General features: G+C 45.2%; 1 protein-coding gene across 1 annotated transcript in view; it reads left to right on the top strand.

The window, feature by feature from the left end:
• Positions 1 to 21,141, top strand: part of LOC146060116 (putative ATP-dependent RNA helicase DDX60) — a 370,150-nt gene that overhangs the window by 233,450 nt on the left and 115,559 nt on the right. The window contains exons 29-30 of the mRNA XM_083173025.1: positions 13,631 to 13,760; positions 20,103 to 20,255. Coding sequence (XP_083029151.1) covers positions 13,631 to 13,760; positions 20,103 to 20,255 — 283 coding nt within the window. The remainder of the gene's footprint in view (positions 1 to 13,630; positions 13,761 to 20,102; positions 20,256 to 21,141) is intronic.

The following is a 21,141-nucleotide window of genomic DNA, read 5'->3' as shown; positions in this document are numbered from 1 at the left end:
ACCGAATAGATCGCATCTGCCATGCGTATTTGTAACTATCTTTAAGTAAGGCTAGTGTTACCGGGGGAACGTTAAGTGGGAGAGCTTCAGTTTTAGAGGTATTCATTTTATAGTATGATATTTTTGCATAGTTTTCAAGGATGGTATGGAGCCTGGGGAGAGAAGCTTCAGGGTTTAGGAGACACAGAAGGATATCATCCACAAATAGGCTAATTTTATGGCCGATACCTCCAATTACAGGACCTTCCACATCTCCATCCAATCTAATAGTCTCAGCTAGGGGCTCGATCGCCAATGCAAATATAAAGGGCGACAAGGGGCACCCCTGTCTGGTGCCATTAGCAATATCGAACACCGAGGAGAGGCTGCCGTTAACAAAAACCTTAGCGGATGGGGCGGAGTATAGTGCCAAGATAGAGTCTAAGAGTCTACCCTGAAAACCAAATGCCACTAGTACAGATTTTAAATACCCCCAGTGCAATCTGTCGAAAGCTTTTTCTGCATCCAAAGATAACACTAATAGCGGGGTCTTATGAAAATCGCTATGCTCAATAATGTTAAAAACTCTACGAGTGTTATCTGGGGCCTGCCTGCCCGGGACAAATCCGACCTGATCAGCTGCTATAAGGGAAGGGAGAAGGGGGGCAAAGACGGTTTGCGACTAGTTTAGCATAAAGTTTGACATCGGTGTTCAGCAACGCTATTGGGCGATAATTTTGAACTGAAGAGGGGGGCTTACCAGGCTTCGGAATCGCCACTATCTGTGCTTCCAACATTTCTTTTGGAAACCCACTAGTAGTAGACGTTCAATAGTATTGGGGCCAAGTCTGTTTTATAACTTTTATAAAAATTAGTCGGATATCCATCCGGACCAGGGGCTTTGTCGCAGGGTAGGTCATCGATCGCTTTTTCGAGTTCCGAAAGGGACCATGGTGAGTCCAGGGCCAGGCAGGTCCCAGGGTCCAACTTGGGTAAATCTAGTTTGTTTAGGAAGGACATGATGTCTGCTTCGAGAGGTTGGGGGGTATCAGGATCAGAGTGCAAATTATATAGCTGTGAATAATATTCTGAAAATGCGTTGGCTATATCATTCGGATCAGAGACCTTGGAGCCCTTAGAAGTGTAAACGTAATGCATGCGAGCTTTAGCTCGCTGACCTCTCAGCTTGCGGGCAAGAAGCCAACCAGCTTTATTACCAAGAACATAGAATCTCTGATTCAAACGAGACAGGTTACGTTGCACTTCCTGGAGAGAAAAGGTGTTGACCTTCTCCCTTGCAGAGAGTAAAAGTCTATAAATTGATTTGTTAAGGGGATTCGCTTTATGTGCCTCTTCTAGCTTAGCTGCCTCCTTTTCCGCCAACTCAAAGTTTAGTTTACGGGCTCTTTTTAGCCTAGCAGCAGTTTGAATGGCCGTTCCACGTATCACTGCTTTAAAGGAGCACCAATGGTTGAAAATAGAGGTTTCTTCGGGAGTATTAGAATGCATATACAATTTTATAGATTCCTGAATGGATTGGAAGGCTTCCGGCTGGGACAAAATATATTTGCCCAGTCTCCAGAGACCAGGGGTAATTCTACGGTCTCCTATATCCCAATCCACTGATATAGGGGAGTGGTCAAACCAGGTCATAGGTAAAATGTAAGTCTTGGTGATTGATGACAGTGTCCATCTATCTGTCAGAACTAAGTCAATCCTAGAATACGAGGAATGCACATGGGAGAAAAAAGAATAGTCCCTGACCGTCGGGTGTTTGGTACACCAAGCGTCATAGAGGTTATATTTCCCCAGTAGATGTCGGAAACCAGAGGGGATGTTAGGGGAGGATAGAGGGCCAAGATGGGAAGGCTTTGTTGGACGAGACCTGTCAACCATAGGATCTACAACCAAATTAAAGTCACCCAACATCATTATCGCACCTTTTGCACATTTCTGAACAATCGCACATAATCTCCTACAAAATGGAAGTTGTCTAAAATTAGGGGCATAGCACGATACAAGGGTAACTGCATTACCGTCTAGGGTCCCAACCAATATAAGATAACGTCCTTCTGGGTAAGCAATTTGGGATTCTAATATAAAGGGACAACGGAGTGAAAAAAGGATGGCCACACCCGCTTTCTTAGTTTGGCCGTTTGCCATATAACATTGGGGGAAATGGCCATCAGAGAAGCGAGGAGGGTCAGGGTGTCTGAAGTGAGTTTCCTGAATAGCAACTACATTTGCCTTCATTTTATAAAAAGAGGAGAGGGCTAGCTTCCGCTTTTGTGGGGAGTTTAAACCCTTGACATTTAGTGATATAATCCTAACCATAGTAGAAAAGAGTGAGTATTAGGTAATGTACAGACATGGCAGCAACGAAGTCAGCAATATATAGACCTAGGTGCGAAGGAGGTAAGATAAAAGGGGTAAGATGAAAGACGGACAACACACATAGAGGGAACACAGTGGGGACAAAACGCAGAAAGAAACATAGAGAAATCAGACAGACTCCATGTGGAGTCCTAGTAAGAGTAGTTAATCGGGAGGGGGAAGCAAGCCCGGATAGGCAGGGCACCAGCTGATAATGGGCAGATAGGCAGCTCTTGAGGGTGAAGATTGGGCACTATCCCTCCCCTGCTATCACCAGGGCGTAGCCAAGTTAGCAGCTGGGTTATGCAGGCTGAGCACAGCTGCTGGCAGAGCAGCCCACCGAGACAGTCCTCTCAGTGACTGTGCTCCAGACTCCTCCAAGATGGCCGCCGCAGCAGTGGGGAGAGGAGGACAGCCAGAGCTCCACACCGCTCCCGACGCCAACTGTAATCACAGAGGCAGGGACAAGCTAGTCAGGCAGGGTGAGGGAGAGCACCTCCTACCTCCAGGCTCAGCCGCCGGCTCCCAGGTGACTCCCAGCATCCGTTTCGTGGGGCGCGATCGTTGCGTGGAGCTCGCCCACTGGCACACTTCAAAATTTAGGCCGCGGCTTTACTGCAGGCGGAGGCCGCAACCCGCAGAGAGGGATTTCTCCCACCCCCGGCTCCGCAGCACTTCCGACCTGCGTCCGGAGGGTCACCAGAGGGTAGGCTAATTCCGTAGAGGTCAACAAGGGGCTGATGCCTGGTATAATACCTATTCAAAGGTAATACTTGTAGGAGCTCTGGGCCTATGCGACCAGTCTCCTTTACCGCTAAGCCACGCCCTGGGCTGTTTTTTAAAATCAGTCAGTTTGGCACCCAGATGCTGGTGATAGTTCTTCTGAGCCTTGTCATCCAGTCTACCAGTATCCAGGTGTCTTGGGTGATGCTTTTCAGCTCCAGCTCTCCATGTCCTGGTGTTGTCAGTTCTCCGGATCCTGCTTGCGCTAAAGCTAAGTCTTAGTGGCTTCTCGTTGACTACTAGTTTGTTTTGGTTGTTCGTAATTTTAGTTGATTGTATCACCTGTATTGCATTCCTGCAATTATATCTGTAAGTAGTATAAACAATTAATTATTGTAAGCATTTGCCAGGGGTATTGCTATCCCTCCACCAGTGGTGGTGGGTTTATCTTTGTCTTATTATCTTCTCTTACCACCAGCTTGCCCTTTGATTTCCCTTGTTTGCCTTGTTCTCGGTTTTCCTTTGTTGAATCTCGATGATCCTATCTTTAATATGAGTATGGGAGAACTCATCAAATGGGAATATTCATGTAACAATAAATGTTTGGTTATGCAAGTTCGGACTGCCCAGTTAGTTCAGAAAGCTATTCTTTCTCAATTCAAGGAATTTTCTGATGTTTTCTCAAAGAAAAATGTTGACTTCCTACCACCCCATCACCGTTATGACTGCTCCATTGAGTTACCTCCAAGTGTATGGTTGCCTATACTCGTTGTCCATCCATAGGACTCCGGCACTGGATGAGTATATATAAGATAACTTACAAAAAAGGGTACTCTTTACTTAGAAGGGCGCCCACGATTTTGATCGTGGGCATCGTTAGTAAAAAATCTCGGGCATCTCGGGCATTGAATGCACTAAAAAATCGGGTGCGATCAACCGACGAGATGCCCGAGATTTCCCATAGGGAACAATGTTAAATGTCTCAATTGACCCAATTTTCCTGTTCAATGCCTCAATTGACCCGATTTTTCCATAGGAAACAATGTTAAATGGGCCACAGAGGCCAAATAGGCACCCTGAAGTGTATAATGGGCACCCGAATTGTTAACGCCACCCCACGATCAACGTCAACCCGATGCGTGGCGAGCGCAGCGAGCCCGCGAGGGGCGTCGGTACGCGTCCTACGACCTTTTCATACCCCCACTATCCACGTCGGCGTGGAGTTGAGAATAGAAAGTGTGGCGAGCGCAGCGAGCCACCGAGCCCGAAGCGTGGCGAGCGCAGCGAGCCCCGCGAGGGTACGCGGACAGCTGTGAAGCCCGCGAGGGGACGCGGATACCTCGCGGGGCTCGCTGCGCTCGCCACGCTTCGGGCTCGGTGGCTCGCTGCGCTCGCCACACTTTCTATTCTCAACTCCACGCCGACGTGGATAGTGGGGGTATGAAAAGGTCGTAGGACACGTACCGCCGCCCCTCGCGGGCTCGCGGCGCTCGCCACGCTTCGGGTTGACGTTGATCGTGGGGTGGCGTTAACAATTCGGGTGGCCTTTATTCACTTCAGGGTGCCTATTTTGCCTCTGTGGCCCATTTAACATTGTTTCCTATGGAAAAATTGGGTCAATTGAGGCATTGAACAGGAAAATCGGGTCAATTGAGACATTTAACATTGTTCCCTATGGGAAATCTCGGGCATCTCGTCTGTCGCATCGCACCTGATTTTTTAGTGCATTCAATGCCCGAGATGGCCGAGATGGGCGCCCTTCTAAGTAAAGAGTACCCAAAAAAGGGCTTATTAAACTATTGAAGTACTGCAAACAAGAGAGAGGAAAGACTCTTTTTTTATGGAGAGATTAATAAACATAATCTCGGTTTCTGAGAATCGGTTATCATGCAAACAAAAATATATGGTTTTTTTTGGAAGGGAAGACGCCACACAGGAGTACCCTAGAGGCGCCCCTTGTAATGACAGTCAGTGCAAACTAGTATTACAAATAAGAGAAAGGAAGAATTGTGTGTAAAGTGAATGGTTTTGAGTGTGCTAAAATTTAGCTTTTATTTTCAACTGCAGCTAAAATAGATAGGCGCATACAATTTAATTAAACAAGCGTGTACAAAATTAGACTCACAAAAGACACACAAAGAACACAAAACATGAAAAGCACTTGCTATTGAATAACACTTAGTGATAATCACTACAAATATGAGTATGTGGCCTTGTGCTGGGATTGTCACAAAGTACCTAGCTCCTCTATTAGTTCACTGGGAAGGAGACTCTTGTCATGAGTGAATTCCTTAGAGAAAAAAGACCTATGATATGCTTAAATAGCTGCTAAAGTGGAAAGAGTACAAAGTTTCAACAGTGTTTCAATCCAAAGTGTTACTCAAGGCCTTTTGAAAAAGAAGAAGAGATACATTAGTGTCCAATTCAATTAATGGAATCTGTAGATCAAGGGTTTATGTTTGACAATCTATGGTGGATGAGTGTGTTCAAGAAAATAGTGAAGAAAGATAGTAAGTCACAGCTTTCAAAAGAACATTGAGGTGCGCTGCTGTCCTCCACTTACAGACAGGCTGTAGTGGTGGAGGGTGAGCGGCACCTGTTTGATGATCCGGCTGGTAGTTAAGGTAAAGATCAATAGAACAGTGTATAGCGAAATAGTTATACCCAGAATTTACCAACAGGGTCAAACAGGTGATCGACAGTGGATAAAGGCCGATCAAGCTCAGGTGAAGAGTTGTTTGAGTTACCGTACTTTCCTAAGCCTTATAGCGGTAACAGACGGACACGAACTAAGCGCCTGTGTCCCGCTCCCAGCAACACGTGCAACGGCAGCTGAAACTACCTTTGAAAGTACGGTAACTCAAACAACTCTTCACCTGAGCTGCCGCAAGAATAAAAAACGGTATATATCTTAGTAAATACCAACATAAATTACATACTATGTATTGACTAATGTATTGACTATCTATAATTGTTTTCAAAAAATATTATCACCAGGGGATACCTATCCTTATTGTAGCTGGACTTCAAATCTAATCAATATTGGTATTGTTATATCCATTTATAAACCACTACCTTATGATATTGGCATTGGTACGTATGTTGTAAAAAATGACATAGAAACCCTGAGATTGTCAAACATAAACCCTTGATCTACAGATTCCATTAATTGAATTGGACACTAATGTATCTCTTCTTCTTTTTCAAAAGGCCTTGAGTAACACTTTGGATTGAAACACTGTTGAAACTTTGTACTCTTTCCACTTTAGCAGCTATTTAAGCATATCATAGGTCTTTTTTCTCTTAGGAATTCACTCATGACAAGAGTCTCCTTCCCAGTGAACTAATAGAGGAGCTAGGTACTTTGTGACAATCCCAGCACAAGGCCACATACTCATTTTTGTAGTGATTATCACTAAGTGTTATTCAATAGCAAGTGCTTTTCATGTTTTGTGTTCTTTGTGTGTCTTTTGTGAGTCTAATATTGTACACGCTTGTATAATTAAATTGTATGCGCCTATCTATTTTAGCTGCAGTTGAAAATAAAAGCTAAATTTTAGCACACTCAAAACCCTTCACTTTACACAAAATTCTTCCTTTCTCTTATTTGTAATACTAGTTTGCGCTGACTGTCATTACAAGGGGCGCCTCTAGGGTACTCCTGTGTGGCGTCTTCCCTTCCAAAAAAAACATATATTTTTGTTCGCATGATAACCGATTCTCAGAAACCGAGATTATGTTTATTAATCTCTCCATAACAGTGCCCCCAAAAAAGAGAGTCTTTCCTCTCTCTTGTTTGCAGTACCCCCATTACTCTCAAGGGTGCACCTCCACCACAATAAATTTCAGGAGAGGAGAATTCCTTCTCAGACTAAACAGATTGGTGGATCAATATTAATTTATTTCATATTTTGTACAGCTTATAACAAATAAGCTTAACCTGTGCACCGGTCAACTCCCCATTCCCCTTACCCTAATATACTACTAAACTATTGAAGTCTCATCTTTGAAGATTCATCTTTGTGTTTAAAAAGATGGAGGTCTTAGCAGGGGCATAACTAGAAAATTCAGGGCCCCATAGCAAAATCTTTGAATCCCCCCCCCCCCATTACAATGCCACGGGGGGGGGGGGGGGGGGGCAGAAAGAGGGAGAGAATACATATACGTACATACATAAATGCATCCATATATACACTGTCTCCCACATACGTATGTACGTACTTACATACATACTGTACATTGTCTCCCTCATACATACATCCATACACCGTCTCCCTCATACATGCATGCATACATACATAAACTGTCTAACTTAGACATACATGCATCCATAGTCTACACTGTCTCCCTCATACATACATACATACATACATGCATCCATAGTGTACACTGTCTCCATCATACATACATACATACATACATACATACATACACTGTCTCCTGCATACACACACACACACACACACACTATCTCCCTCATACATACATAAATCCATCCATACACTGTCTCCCTCATACATGCATACATACATACATAAACTGTATAACTCATACATACATACATGCATCCATAGGGTACACTGTCTCCTTCATACATACATACAGATGGGGCCGGGCTCTTCTTTGCTGGCGAATCGCCAGAACGTCACCGCTGGCGATCCGCCAGCAGCCCGGCTCGCCATCTCCCCTTCAGGGAGACGGACAGGGTTAGGGGGGGGGGGGGTGCGGGCAGGCGGCGGGGACCCCGGGTGACCGCCGACAAGCTGGCGGTGACCCAGGGGAAGCGCTGGAAGCGGGACGCGCGCGCCTCTCGTGCGCGTCCCCTTCTCGCTATACAGATGGCGGCTGGTGGGGGATGGTGGCTGGCGTCGCCATCGCCATCCCCTGCAAAGATGAGCCATGCCCCATCTGTACATACATGCATCCATAGTGTACACTGTCTCCATCATACATACATACATACATACATACACACACACACACACACACACACACACACACACACACACACACACACACACACACACACACACACACACACACAATAACTCCCTCATACATACATACATACATAAATCCATCCATACACTGTCTCCCTCATACATACATACATACATATATATATATATATATATATATATATATATATATATACATACACACTGCCTCCCTGTACATGCTGTACATGCATAACATGACCACCCCATATAGTGCTGCAATGTCTGGGGAACACAGGGGCAGATTTCCATAGCAGACAGTAGCACTGCCCTCCTGCCAAGAGGCTTCATGGCAGTAACCCCACTCCCCATCCTCCCCAAGATGCTCCATGGCAGACAGTACATGGCAGACCCCCCCCCCCCCCCCACCATATCCCGGCACACTTAACGTTACCGCTGCTGATGTCAGGTCCTTGGTGCTGCTGGGGGTGCACTGTAGTTGCCAATGGTTCCGTGGTCCCGCTCGGCGCTGCTTTTGGTATGGCTGCTTGCTCCTGTCTCTCGAGACGGGGGAACAGGATGGAGCCACGGCAGACAGGGCAGTCTAAGTGGCTATTACTGCTAAGGCCCAGCATACATAATTACATAAATCCCCACTTGGTGCAGGGGGTTCCTTGCTCTGCCCACGCCCCCCCTCCCCAAAATTAACAATGAAATGTTGACTGACAGTTTCCCTGTGTACCCCACTACACTTACTACACTGACTGACAGCCTTCCTAAAACATGACCAGTACAATTACTACAATATAATTAAGTATATTATATAGTAATATATAACCCAGCACACAAACCCCTCTGCAGTCTGCACAGCACAAACCCCTGAACTACACAATCCCCTCTGCTGAATCTGCACTGCGCTGCCACAAACCCCTCAGCACAACACTGCACAACACCCCTCTACACACTGCACAAACCCCACTAGTCTGCACTTCACAACAACACCCATCTGCACTGCACAACACCACGAGCACCCCTCTGAGTCTGTGCGCAGCTCCAAGCAAGAGTGTGAAATGGCACCGAATTCTCAGGATTCCTTGCTCTGCCCACGCCCCCCCAATGGCATGTCAGCCAGGCCCCATAGCAAGTGCACCCCATGCACCCTCTATAGCTACACCACTGGGTCTTACACTCTGCATTGATTTTAGGGAACTGAATAAAATTATTGTTAAGAGGACCTATACATTACCATTAATCTCTGTTTTATTCATTTAGCTGAGGGGGCAGTGATTGCTCTAAGTTAGTCCTCAGAGGAGGTCATATAGTCTTATATGGGGATTAGTGAAAGATGGCATTTAGGGAGTAATTCTAATTAGAGATGAGCGCCGGGGCCTAAGATTTGGATTTGGCTTTGTGAAGTGGTGGTGAAAGGCTTTGGATTTGGATTTTTTTTCAAAGATGGTCAAAAAAGGCCTAAATCACGTAAGCTTTGCGTTTTTTTTTGTCCCTAGAGTAATATTAACCTCAATAGCATTAATTTAAGCCCTTTCCAGACAATTTTGACCACTTTACAGCTCACAATGTTGTTTTCATTCAATTTATTTTTAATGTGCAGCTTAACACTGCGTGGAGGCCGAACAAAATAACACACGCACCTTCTGACAGTATACTATGGGTACAGTACACACAAAGGGGGTTATTCAGGTTGATTCGCAAGGCTGCGAATTCGCAGCCTTGTGAGTCCACCAAACCCCGCCCGGCGAACGCACGCCCCCCCGCTGCCCCAGCAAAGTGCGGCTTCGCCCGCACAGCAGCGAATAGATGTTTAGCATAAACATCCATTCGCTTTGCTGGGGTGTCCGCCCACATCATTCGATGGTCACCGACCATCGAATGATGTTTAGCATGCACGCTTATATAAGTGACTTTTGAGTTACTTACATTTGCGTGCACGCTGGCGTGATATGGGCGGTCAGCTGACATCCGGTGATGTCAGCTACCCGGCCCACACACCCGCGTCACTGCCTCATTACCATGAGAACGCCCAGCGTTCCCACATGGTAATGGGGCAGCCCGGCACCCCCCGCCCATCTCGCCCCCCCCCTCGCTGCCATGGGTGCATGCACCCGGCGACCCGAAAGGTCGCCGTGGGTGCACGCACCATATGCCTGCACATGCGCAGATACCCGTCTGCGCATGCGCAGATGGCCAACATCGGAACTGCGTGCGAATGCACGCAGATCTGAATAACGCCCAAAGTCTGAATAAAGAAGAGAAAAATTGATTTGGATTATTTTTAATGCACAGCTTGTATAACGCTGCGTGGATGCAGAACAATCACACACTGAACTTGTGGTGTATACTATTGGGGTGCAGTATACAGAAAAAAACCCCCAGCAAATTGTATTTTTTTTTCATGGACGGGCCTTGGATAACACTGTGTGTGAGGCAGAATAATCACACACGGAACTTGTTCTGCTTCTGACAGTAGTATATATGTATGGTGTAATGGATTGCAGTGTAGCACACCACAGTGACCACACACCACAATGAAATGTTGACTGACAGTTTGCCTGTGTACCCCACTACACTGACTGACAGCCTGCCTAACACACGACAAGTACAATTACTACAATATAATTAAGTATATTAATATATAACCCAGCACACAAACCCCTCTGCAGTCTTCACAGCACAAACCCCTGAACTGCACAAATCCCTCTGCTGAGTCTGCACTGCGCTGCCACAAACCCCTCTGCACAGCACAACACCCCACTACACACTGCACAAACCTCTCTAGTCTGAACAACACAACAAAACTCATCTGCACTGCACAACACCCCTCTGAGTCTGCACAGCACAAACCCCTCTGCAGTCTGCACTGCACAACACCACTCTATCTGTACTAGTCTGCACTGTACCCCTCTGCGCAACAACCCCCTGCACACTAATGATTGATATAACAAGTGATTGATGATTCAAGTTCACCCCAGGTTCCTGCATGCAGCACAACTACTAGACCCGCCAGCCACGAGCAGAGCTGTGCGCAGCTGGAAGCATGAGTGTGAAATGGCACCGAATTCTCGGGATGCCAAGCTTTTATAGACTCGGCGTTTCGCGAGATTCCACACGTTTGGGCGCGCTGGTGTTTCCGAACAAAGCCGGAAACTCACGAGCACGGCTCGCGGGACGTCGGGCCGGCTATGTTCAGAGCATTTCGGAATCTGGACCGCTCATCTCTAATTCTAATTCATTTGGAATGGGTTGAATTCGTCCCCATTCCGATGGTTGAAGGACCGCGCATGCATATGGTATGTTGTGCATGTGCAGGTCCCCTTTGGGAATGGCTTCGGCGATTCGCATAGTTGCCGAGCCGTTCGCAGAGATGGGGGCAGATCGGGGGGGGGGGGGGGCATATGGTCGGGTGTTGCCCATGAGAATGCCCAGCATTTCATGGGTGTCCCCATGAAAACACTGGGCTTTCCCATGGGTATGAGGGGGCGGGTAGCTGATGTCACATGAAAGAGGCTAGATGGCTCAATCCGAGACATTATTCTTAACTAGGTTTAATTTTTTTTATTATGTTTTGGCCTGGATCTAAAAACATCAAGGTGGATGCCTTGTCACATATGTTATGGTTTTGGGAGTGAACATTTAGCCGGGACTGCTGTTTAGGACAGCCACGGCGGGACCCTACACTGCCTCTGTTGGTTTCGCTGCTTAGTGCAGCTTTTTCAAGGTAGTGAGAAAGGGTTTGATTTTGTTGATTGAGCAACACCTGACCCTTTGGAAATTAAAAAAAGCTAGACAAGGGGTTGTGCCAGTACCAAAGTCCAGAAACCAGGTTCCAGTTGCTAAGATAAAGGCTCCGACTCTCACTGTGCGCTTTGAATGCAGAGAGCCCCATCATGTACAAGAGGACTGCCCAAGGCAGAGAGAGCCGATGGATTGCAGCATTGGGAAAGCAGCTCGGTTTATGGTCAGCATGGCTGTTGGAAACATATACCATGGCAGAGTCCACCCTGTTCTGTATAATGGTACAGCTTGAGGGCCTGGGAATCTAGGCAATAGTTTACACTGGGAGTAAACTTACCATCATATTTGCCAATGTGGTTCCTATGAGGGGGGTTGACCATGGCATGCCTCCTGTCAGAGTACACAAGGTGATGTCAAGGTGTGCCCATGTGTGTACCTCCCCTTGGTATTACTAGGCCGGTAATTTAAGGTGGTAGCTGCAATGACCTCAAGCCCACTTTATTTGCTGATACCGGGTCGTAATTTTCCATTGCAGGAGATTGTTACATGGCATGTCAATAGACAGTCAATAGGTCTACCCCAAAAGGTCGACATGCAATATGTCCGATAGCTGCAAATTCGGATTTCAGAATTTACAATGGCCAGTATATGGGGATTCATATTCTTTACACAGGCGTTTTCATCAGCCCAGGGTGGTGTGCACTGGGCTGATGTTTTGTGTAAAAAATAGAATTCCCAGCAAGCCTGCCCCACATGCAGGGACTAAGGGGAACCACAATTCCCAGAATACAGGGCATTAAAGGGCCCACTGGTACTTGTAGTTCTACAACAAAACAAATAATAAAAAAAAGACATATGCATAATAGAAATAAAACTTAAATACATACTACAATCATTCATACAATACTCACCTATAGATTCCAACGTTGGCCTATCCTCTTCAGTAGAAATCCAAATTGGTACTTACTGAGGTCTCCGGCATATATTGCGTCCCCTTTGACCTTTAGTAATCATCCTACGGGTTAAAACAAGAAAACACATATTGCGGATCATTGCACTGCAAGCTGAAACTGTTTGTTTACATTTGCGGTGCCTCACCTGAACTGGGGGATTGTCAGTCCCCAGCCAATCAGCAGCGGCCTCCGGAGGAGTTCCACTGCTGATTGGCTGGGGAACCGTATTTTGAGAACCAGGACCATCCCTTGAGCCTTGTGCTGGTTTTAGAAATTGTGGGGACCCCCAATTTCTTTGTCCCCTGAATTTCTAAAACCAGGACCGGTTCTTTGAGCCTGGAGCTGGTTATAGCCATGGAAGGGGGGGGGGGGGGGGAAGGTGGTGGGGGACCTCATGCCATTTTTTTAAATTAGTTAAATTATTCATTGATTTTACACAGGACAGCATTGGGTACTTATGTATTATCTGGGCTCCCATGTTAAATGCACCCCATTTTTTCATACCCCTACTATCCAACTACGCATGGAGTTGATTTTATATAGTGTGGCGAGCGCAGCGAGCCACCGTGCCCGAAGCGTGGCGAGGGGACGCGGTCTCATAAGAAAAACGAGAGCCCAGATATTACATAAGTACCCAGCATTGCATGGATCAGACTGAATATGGCCACCATAAACAAATGGATACGACTGGCTACGCCATCGGAAAGTACGAATCCGGTAAATGCGGCAGATTAATTAATTTGCCTATTCCCGTATTCATATTTTCCCTGAAATACAGCCGATGACAGTCATATCAATTTGTACCCATGATCGTCCGTATCCCGGGACCTTAGTAAATTCCCCCTATGTGCGTTTAGGTACTGAACAACCCCTTAATCCATTAATGTCTGCTCGTTTCATTGTTACCAACAGAAAACCAAGCAAAGCTGAGTCATTGCGGACCCAGAAAGCTAATTATGACAGTGTACAGCAAAAAATTAAGGAGCTCTCTGAATCGCTACCAGACTGTACATATGCTGATAAACAAGCTGTGGACGATGAGGTGAGGTGATATGTTCCATTCAGATAAGTAAATTGTGTTTGACTTTAATGTTTATACCCCCCTCCTCTCACTACCCAATGTGGATAAATTGTTCTCCATATTTATTGAACATTTTCTTTTAAAAATAGGTTGACATATTGTCATACCTGAATGGAAGGTTTGTGAACCTGCACAAGATTATGCAATGAAAATGGATAGTTTTGAACCAACAATGATTACAAAAATGAATAATGAGAGAAATTTCTCTAGGATTTATATCTGGCTTTGTTCGTACTCCCCAGCCTCTTTGTATGAGTAGTCTGTATACTATGCACCAATGATGAGGGTATTGCAGCTACTTGTGAAGCCATCATCAATAGTCTTACATATAAAGGTCCACCTGTTGAATACTTATTACAACTTATGTATTTGTTACTACATAAAAACTACTTCTTATTTAATAACTCATTTTTTTTGCGCAGGTACGGCAATGGGGTCCAATATGGCCCCATCCTATGCCAACCTGTACATATACAAATATAAAAGGGAACATATTGTCAGTAACCCACTGTTTTCATATTGTGTTGCATTTTATATGTGATACATTGATGATCTATTTTTAATTTGGATAGGGGGACAGGACCAGCTTGATAGGTTTGTCTTATATCTGAATAACCTTCCTGGACTTTTCAAATTCTCTTGCAACAGTAACTCCACCTCCATCGACTTCCAGACTGTTCAGGAAAAGTACAGAAAAGAACACTATTGTTGTTGTCTAGTTTCCACCTGCAACCCCTCAAAAGAGGACTGCCATTCTCACAGCTCTTAAAAGTTGTGCGCATCACTTCAGAAAAAGAAGAATTGGAGGAGGTCCTGTACACTATGGGCTGCAAATTTACTGAAGTTGATTACAACACAAATGAGTTGGATATCGCAATGAGAAAATGCATATCATTAGCACAGATCCAATATTGGTCTCATTCTGACATGAAATTCCAAAATTTTGCTATAAACACAGCAAAAATATTGAAGACAGAATTATCTATTCTGACATTAGCCCAAGACCAAGTGCTAACCCTGGATGTCTTTCATCTTAACTGGGAGTTTACAAATACACAGGTTGTGTAAACTGCACACATTTAACCCCCAGGTGTGCACCACTGGCGCAGCACCTCTAGAGCCCCCCCCCCAACCGTCACATCCCTCCAGTACCCCCCATCACCTTTGCTCTGGCGATCGCTGCGCCGAAGCTCCCCTGACCCGCCCGCCAGCCAGCCGTCACTCATTTTACAGTGACATTGGCGGCAGGCTCTGGTATGGTCGGAGCGGCTCGGGGGACTTGGGAGCGCTCAGGCACCCGAGTCCTCCCGAGCCGCCGCGAACATCCCCCAGCCTGCTGCCGACATCACTGCTGAATGTGACAGGCGGCTAAGGCAACGGGAACAGTGGCGGTAGGGAAACTACCGGCGTACTAATTCTGGGGCAGAGGTGAGGGGGCTTCCAACTTCCTGTGGTGGGTTTTGCTGGGGCAGGACAACCCTGCCCTGGTAGGTTTGTCCTGCCCCAGCAAAACCCACCATTCAAGGGGTTAATAACAGGCGAATATTTCACCCATCCTGTCACATCATTATGCTATAAAATCATTGATTAAATTGCGAAAGCAAATTTGTAAACTATGACATAGTGTGCCTGTGCAAAAAACTTTACATTGGCAAGACCATACAAATGGTTAAAGAAAGAATTTAACTTCATAGGTCCTCCATCAAAAAAGCCCTTTCCACTATTGATGCCAACACTCCACCAGTGGAGAGACATTTTGCCAGTGAACCCCATACTATGGGAGACTTTCAGTTCATGCCGATAGACCATATACCTCCTCTTCGGAGAGGTGGAGACAGACACAAATTATTGTTGCAAAGAGAGAATACATGGATCCACAAATTAAATACCCTATTTCCTTTGGGATTAAATTAAGAATTTACTTTTGCCCTCTTCATTTGATCCACATATATTCCTACATTCCTACATGCCCAATGGTTATTCTGCATTTATTATACATTTTTGCTGGTTGTGCTTTCAATTATATTCCTATTCTGTATGTCGTATGTAATCACGTTAATGTGCTATTTCTTTATGTCTATTTTTCGTCTATTTTATTTATGTGTACATATTATTTCAAACCTCCCAACTGTCCCGGTTACCGCGGGAATGTCCCGGTTTTTGGGGATGTTCCCGTGTCCCGCCCGGGGCCGGCAGTGTCCTGCGGCGGGGAGGGGGAAGTTGGGAGTCCCCACTGTCGTCCGTGAATAGACGCTGTGCGCATGCACACAGCATCTATTCATGCCCCACAGCGGCGAAAATGGGGCGTTGCCTTGTTGGAGAGCCGCAAGTATAGGCCACACCCCCTTTCACTAAACCTAGCCCCCTAAAATTTCCAATGCGCATTCAGTGCATGTGTGAGTGTCCTGCCTGCTCCTCCATAGGGACTCCAAAGTTGGGTGGTACGTTATTTATTCCTAGGTGTGCGCATCAGTCTGATTATATGCAATTATAGTAATTTTGCAGTAACCATTTGTTATACAGTTTAAACTGCATCTTATCCATTCTATAGGCGAGATTGATGACTTTCCACATTAACGGGTCATGGGATGCGAACCACTGTGCGTTCAATTGAGCCAAAAGGCGGAAATAAAGCCTTTCCGCTGAATGGAACGCACACTGGTCCACAATGAGCTGTGATGCGGTTCATGCCTCGTTCCAGTGTGGTGGAACTACCATATTTGGAGATCCGATTTTCGTACAGACTGCTGCGCACACACCAGTAATGATTTGTGATTTTTCACAGGTGTTAGGTGGGTTGTTCCTTTGTTATATGTTGGTCTATATATAGCCAGTCTCAGCAGTTAATTGTGAGCATCCCAGGACAAAGGTGACAAACACCAAAACAGTGCCGTCGGCTGTGCTACCTAAAAACTTCTCGTGGGTGAATACAAAGAACCTTTTATCAAATACCTTGACTGAGCATGGATTAAAAAGTATGTTTGAAATCTGTACATTTGGTGCACTGGTCTATTTGCTTATTTGCTACATTCCCAGTTGGGATATTAGTAGCAAGTACATTTTATATATATGCTTTGTGAGGGCACCGGACGGACCAACTCGTATACAACTTGTTTGGAGTGCCAGACCTATCTGTGATTTTATATATATATATATATATATATATATATATATATATATATATATATATATATATATATATATATATATATATATAGCAAAGCGGGGTCTGGCACAGCCTCCTATGCAGTCAGAATCACTCGGGTGCCTCCAACAGGGGAGTAGATACAACGGAAGACGATGTGGCACTCCAGAGAATTTGCAAATAACACACATTAATAGCAAGATACACCAACGTTTCAATGCCTACTTGGGCATTTTTTTCAAGGCTCCTTTTGGAAAAAATGCCCAAGTAGGCATTGAAACGTTGGTGTATCTTGCTATTAAAGTGTGTTATTTGCAAATTCTCTGGAGTGTCACATCGTCTTCCGTTGTGTGTATATATATATATATATATATATATATATATATATATGTATGTATGAATATATATACACACACACGCATTGATGCCCACTCGGAAAAAAAAAAGCAATAAAGCAGAGCTGTGCACATAAAGTATAATGATAACTATAACAGGTTAAATGCAGCTGCCAACCATCAAACGATTTCTCTTCCCTTTGGAAATAAAGACTGACTTATTTCCACAGCTGATCGAAGAATATGGGGTGGAACGCCCAATGTTTTCATGGGGATGCCCATAAAACATTGCGAAATCCTCTGTTGCCACCTCTTTGCCTGCCTCCCTCTCCTGCCTACGCAAACACCTTGACGAGTGTGATACTTGCAGAAAGCATTGAGCAGGAGGTCTGCACATGCTCATATACATGCATGCACATGCGCAGATCCCCACCATCCAAGACTGTTCTAAATCGGCCCCTTAATGCACTAAATGCATCTAAATATACAGATTCATCTCCCTGTATGCTCTGATTTCATTGAGATAATGACATGCTATTATATTCTCACCACAAGACCATCTAGGTATTTTATGCAATTATTATATCGTGAATGACAACATTTCACAAATGAAATCCTTCCGGGGACCGTATCAAAATGATCAACTTTAAAAGTACCCTGATTACCCCCTCCCACGCTCCGGCTGCCGCTCAAAACCTGCTGCCGGACGCCTGGACGCCTGTAGCATGACCTCACTCCCACCCACGTCACCACCTCATGGGAGACTCCCTTCCTTATCTCCTGTGCAGACGGACAAACTGACTACAGGGGCCGTTTATGGCCCACGGGCCGGAGGTTCCCCACCCGTTTTAAAGTATATACTTAAAAATAAATTATGTTTTAAAATAATCAGTGAATCATTATTTAAAAGATTCTTTTGCTACTATTGGCCTTGGCCATCACTTTTTCTTGAGTACCTTGCATTCCTGTATGTGCCAAGCTTGAAGCCGGTAGGTAACACCATCTGTAGCTGTCATTAACCAATAGAAGCCTTCTTTAGGTATACTTCCCTGAGAGGTATCCAATCAGTTGGATCTCTCCCAGTACCAACCGCAGCTGCTGTGACACTCTGAGCAAGTGCAGAGGGACTTCCAGATCCTAAACCTGGAGGTCCATATGCGATAAGTGAGTCTGTTTGAAGTAAGTTGTGGGATGTACCGCATCCCCATGATACCGGTATGATCAGGCACACCTGTCCTAATCAACTAATAGACAATGTTTGAAACTGTGGTTTCATAAACGTTTGTGTGTATACTTAGGATGGTATTCAATTACTTTTCACCAGCATTTCAGCTTGCTATTACTGTATTGCTGGGGATAGTTAGCTGAAATGTGCAAATGCATGGCTAAACTTGACCATGAGCACAATATGCACATAAAAATAGATCCTATTGAATATTGCGCCACAATCTCCTGTCAATTTAGACAGGAGATCAGGTGCAATTTAACAATTGAATGCCACCCTTAGGGCCTGAAACCAGGATCAACATGCAGTACAGCGTATCTTTCGTGTTTATATACTGTGCATGCTCCAGAACTGATCATATGCTATTATAGACACAGTACAGATGAAAGCATTCCAGGCTGTGACTAAGCTGTAAGGGGCTGTTTCTCACATCTGAAAAGTTCAGTAAGGTTTGTCAGTGCAACTGTGGGCTATGAAATAAACTTCATAGTTTGCAGTTGAATATTGTGTGTGCACCCACTCCCCCAGTAGTAAATACAGCCCCCACTCCCCATTATACACGGCCCCCACCACCATTATACACAGTCCCCACTCCTATTATACACAGACCCCACTCCCCTCAGTAGTAAATACAGCCCCCACTGCCCATTATACACAGCCCCTACTGCCATTATACACAGCCCCATTGCCATTATACACAGTCCCCACTCCTATTATACACAGCCCTCACTTCCCCCAGTAGTAAATACAGCCCCCACTCCCCCAGAGCACTCACATGGTAGTAGGGAGGAGACAGTTCACCGCAGGCAGAGACAAGGAGCAGGAGGAGTTGGCTGGTTTGATGCACGCAGCCCTGTGTCATTGTCCATGCGGTGCGAGGGGCCAGCTTCTGGCTCTCCTGCTTGCTGCTCTGATGTGACAGCAGGAAGTGCAGCTCGGCCATTGCTACCCACAACCCCGTGGTGGCCGGTTGTAAAGTCTTCCCTGCAGGCCCTGCCCCCTGGCACTTCCAGATGGGTCATTTGTTATGGCGGTACGGGGTACCAGCACAATATGTTTTAACGGTACGCCGTACCACCCCGTATTGCCACATGTGCACCACTGCTATCAGAACTGGAATCGTCTTTATTAGAGGTGGCTCTAACCCACTGTGACAGGGGAACCTATTCTGTGGGGTTCCCTGTTATTGTATGGCCATCGCATAGCCCAATACTGGTTGTAACATGACAAGTGGACTCCATGTATGTCATCCAGACTTGCCTATCGTACTGGAAACTGAGGGAGATAATACTGTTTTTGGGGTAATTGCATATATATTGTATATCCACCTCATTGTGCTGTTTTTTATGAAAGTACAGTTACTGTACTTGACCCTTTTTCCTTCAGTCCCTCTCTCCACACAAGTCAAGGATATGCAAAAATACTAGATCCTATCCTGGATATATTATACAAAACACAACTTACTTTCAAGTTCAACACCACATGAAGTACTGTTGAAAGAATAAAAATTCATGTTACAGTAGTTCATCTTTTATTTCTTCTGCTTTATTGAAATATTTTAGTAATTGTACATTGTGTGAATATTTTATTCATTACAGACATTGAGACAATTGTGTTTGAGTACAAGATATACAAGACATGGAAGCAATCTCTTATCTCTATCAAGTAAAGGCATTGGCTTCCATCATGGCGCAATGGTTGCTAAAGAAAGGAGGTTTGTGGAGATGCTGTTCAGGATGGGCTACTTAAGAGTGAGTATTTTACAGCACCCACAGCTGTCATACATTGTATTTTCTGGATTTTGTTTGTCTTGCCAATGAGGGAGACATTCAGTTAAAGTGATGATTTTTTTGGCTAGGTGAAAAATTTGTCATGGGTAAAACACGTTGATCAGAGAATGCATGTGTTTACGGACATTTTTGTGCAAAATTGCAGATGTTTTCAGCCATTATTTAGTCCTTTTTCGCCCATGTCTTTTCACCCAAAAGAAAAGAGGGAAAGACATGGGCGAAAAATGACTATAAAAAAGTGTGAAAATGAACGTGATTTAATACAATAGTGAATACCCCCCCTAAGGAGAAGAACAGATTGACAAAAACTCCTAACATGAGAAAAATAGAAAGATAGACAGTTGGCGGAGCGCATAGACCAGGCATGTCCAAGCTATGCCCCTCCAGCTGTTCTGAAACTACAAGTCCCATCATGCCTTGCTACAGTTGCAGGACTATGTGGTACTGTCCAAGCGGTATCTATCCGCGTTCATCAGCTGCACAGCGCCAGCTCTGCCGTGTTCTCTTCAAGAAGTAGCTCCATGCACACATTAAGGATGGCTCCACCTCCCTCACAGTAAGTTAACTGCGAAACCCCAAACCTGGCGCATGGCAGCATCAAATAAAATTTAAGAAAATAATCCAAAAGCGTGCAGTGAGATTGCCTTCAGGGCCACCCCAGGCTGCTTGGCCCCATAGCAACTGCATGCCCTGCCTAAAGCACTCAAAGCATAATCCCTGATAGGCAGCTACCAGGTTCTGCAATAACAAATGGGATCCTGTACTTATCCCTGCTCCCATGTGTTTTCACCCGATTGCGGGTTAAAATAAAAATGTCCGCTAATTGGATAGTTCGATAATGACCATC

The sequence above is a fragment of the Crinia signifera genome, chromosome 1, assembly GCF_055691185.1.
Source record: "Crinia signifera chromosome 1, ASM5569118v1, whole genome shotgun sequence".
Lineage (NCBI taxonomy): Eukaryota > Metazoa > Chordata > Amphibia > Anura > Myobatrachidae > Crinia > Crinia signifera.
The sequence above is the reverse complement of the archived record's forward strand: the minus strand, read 5'-3'. Positions and strand labels throughout refer to the sequence as shown.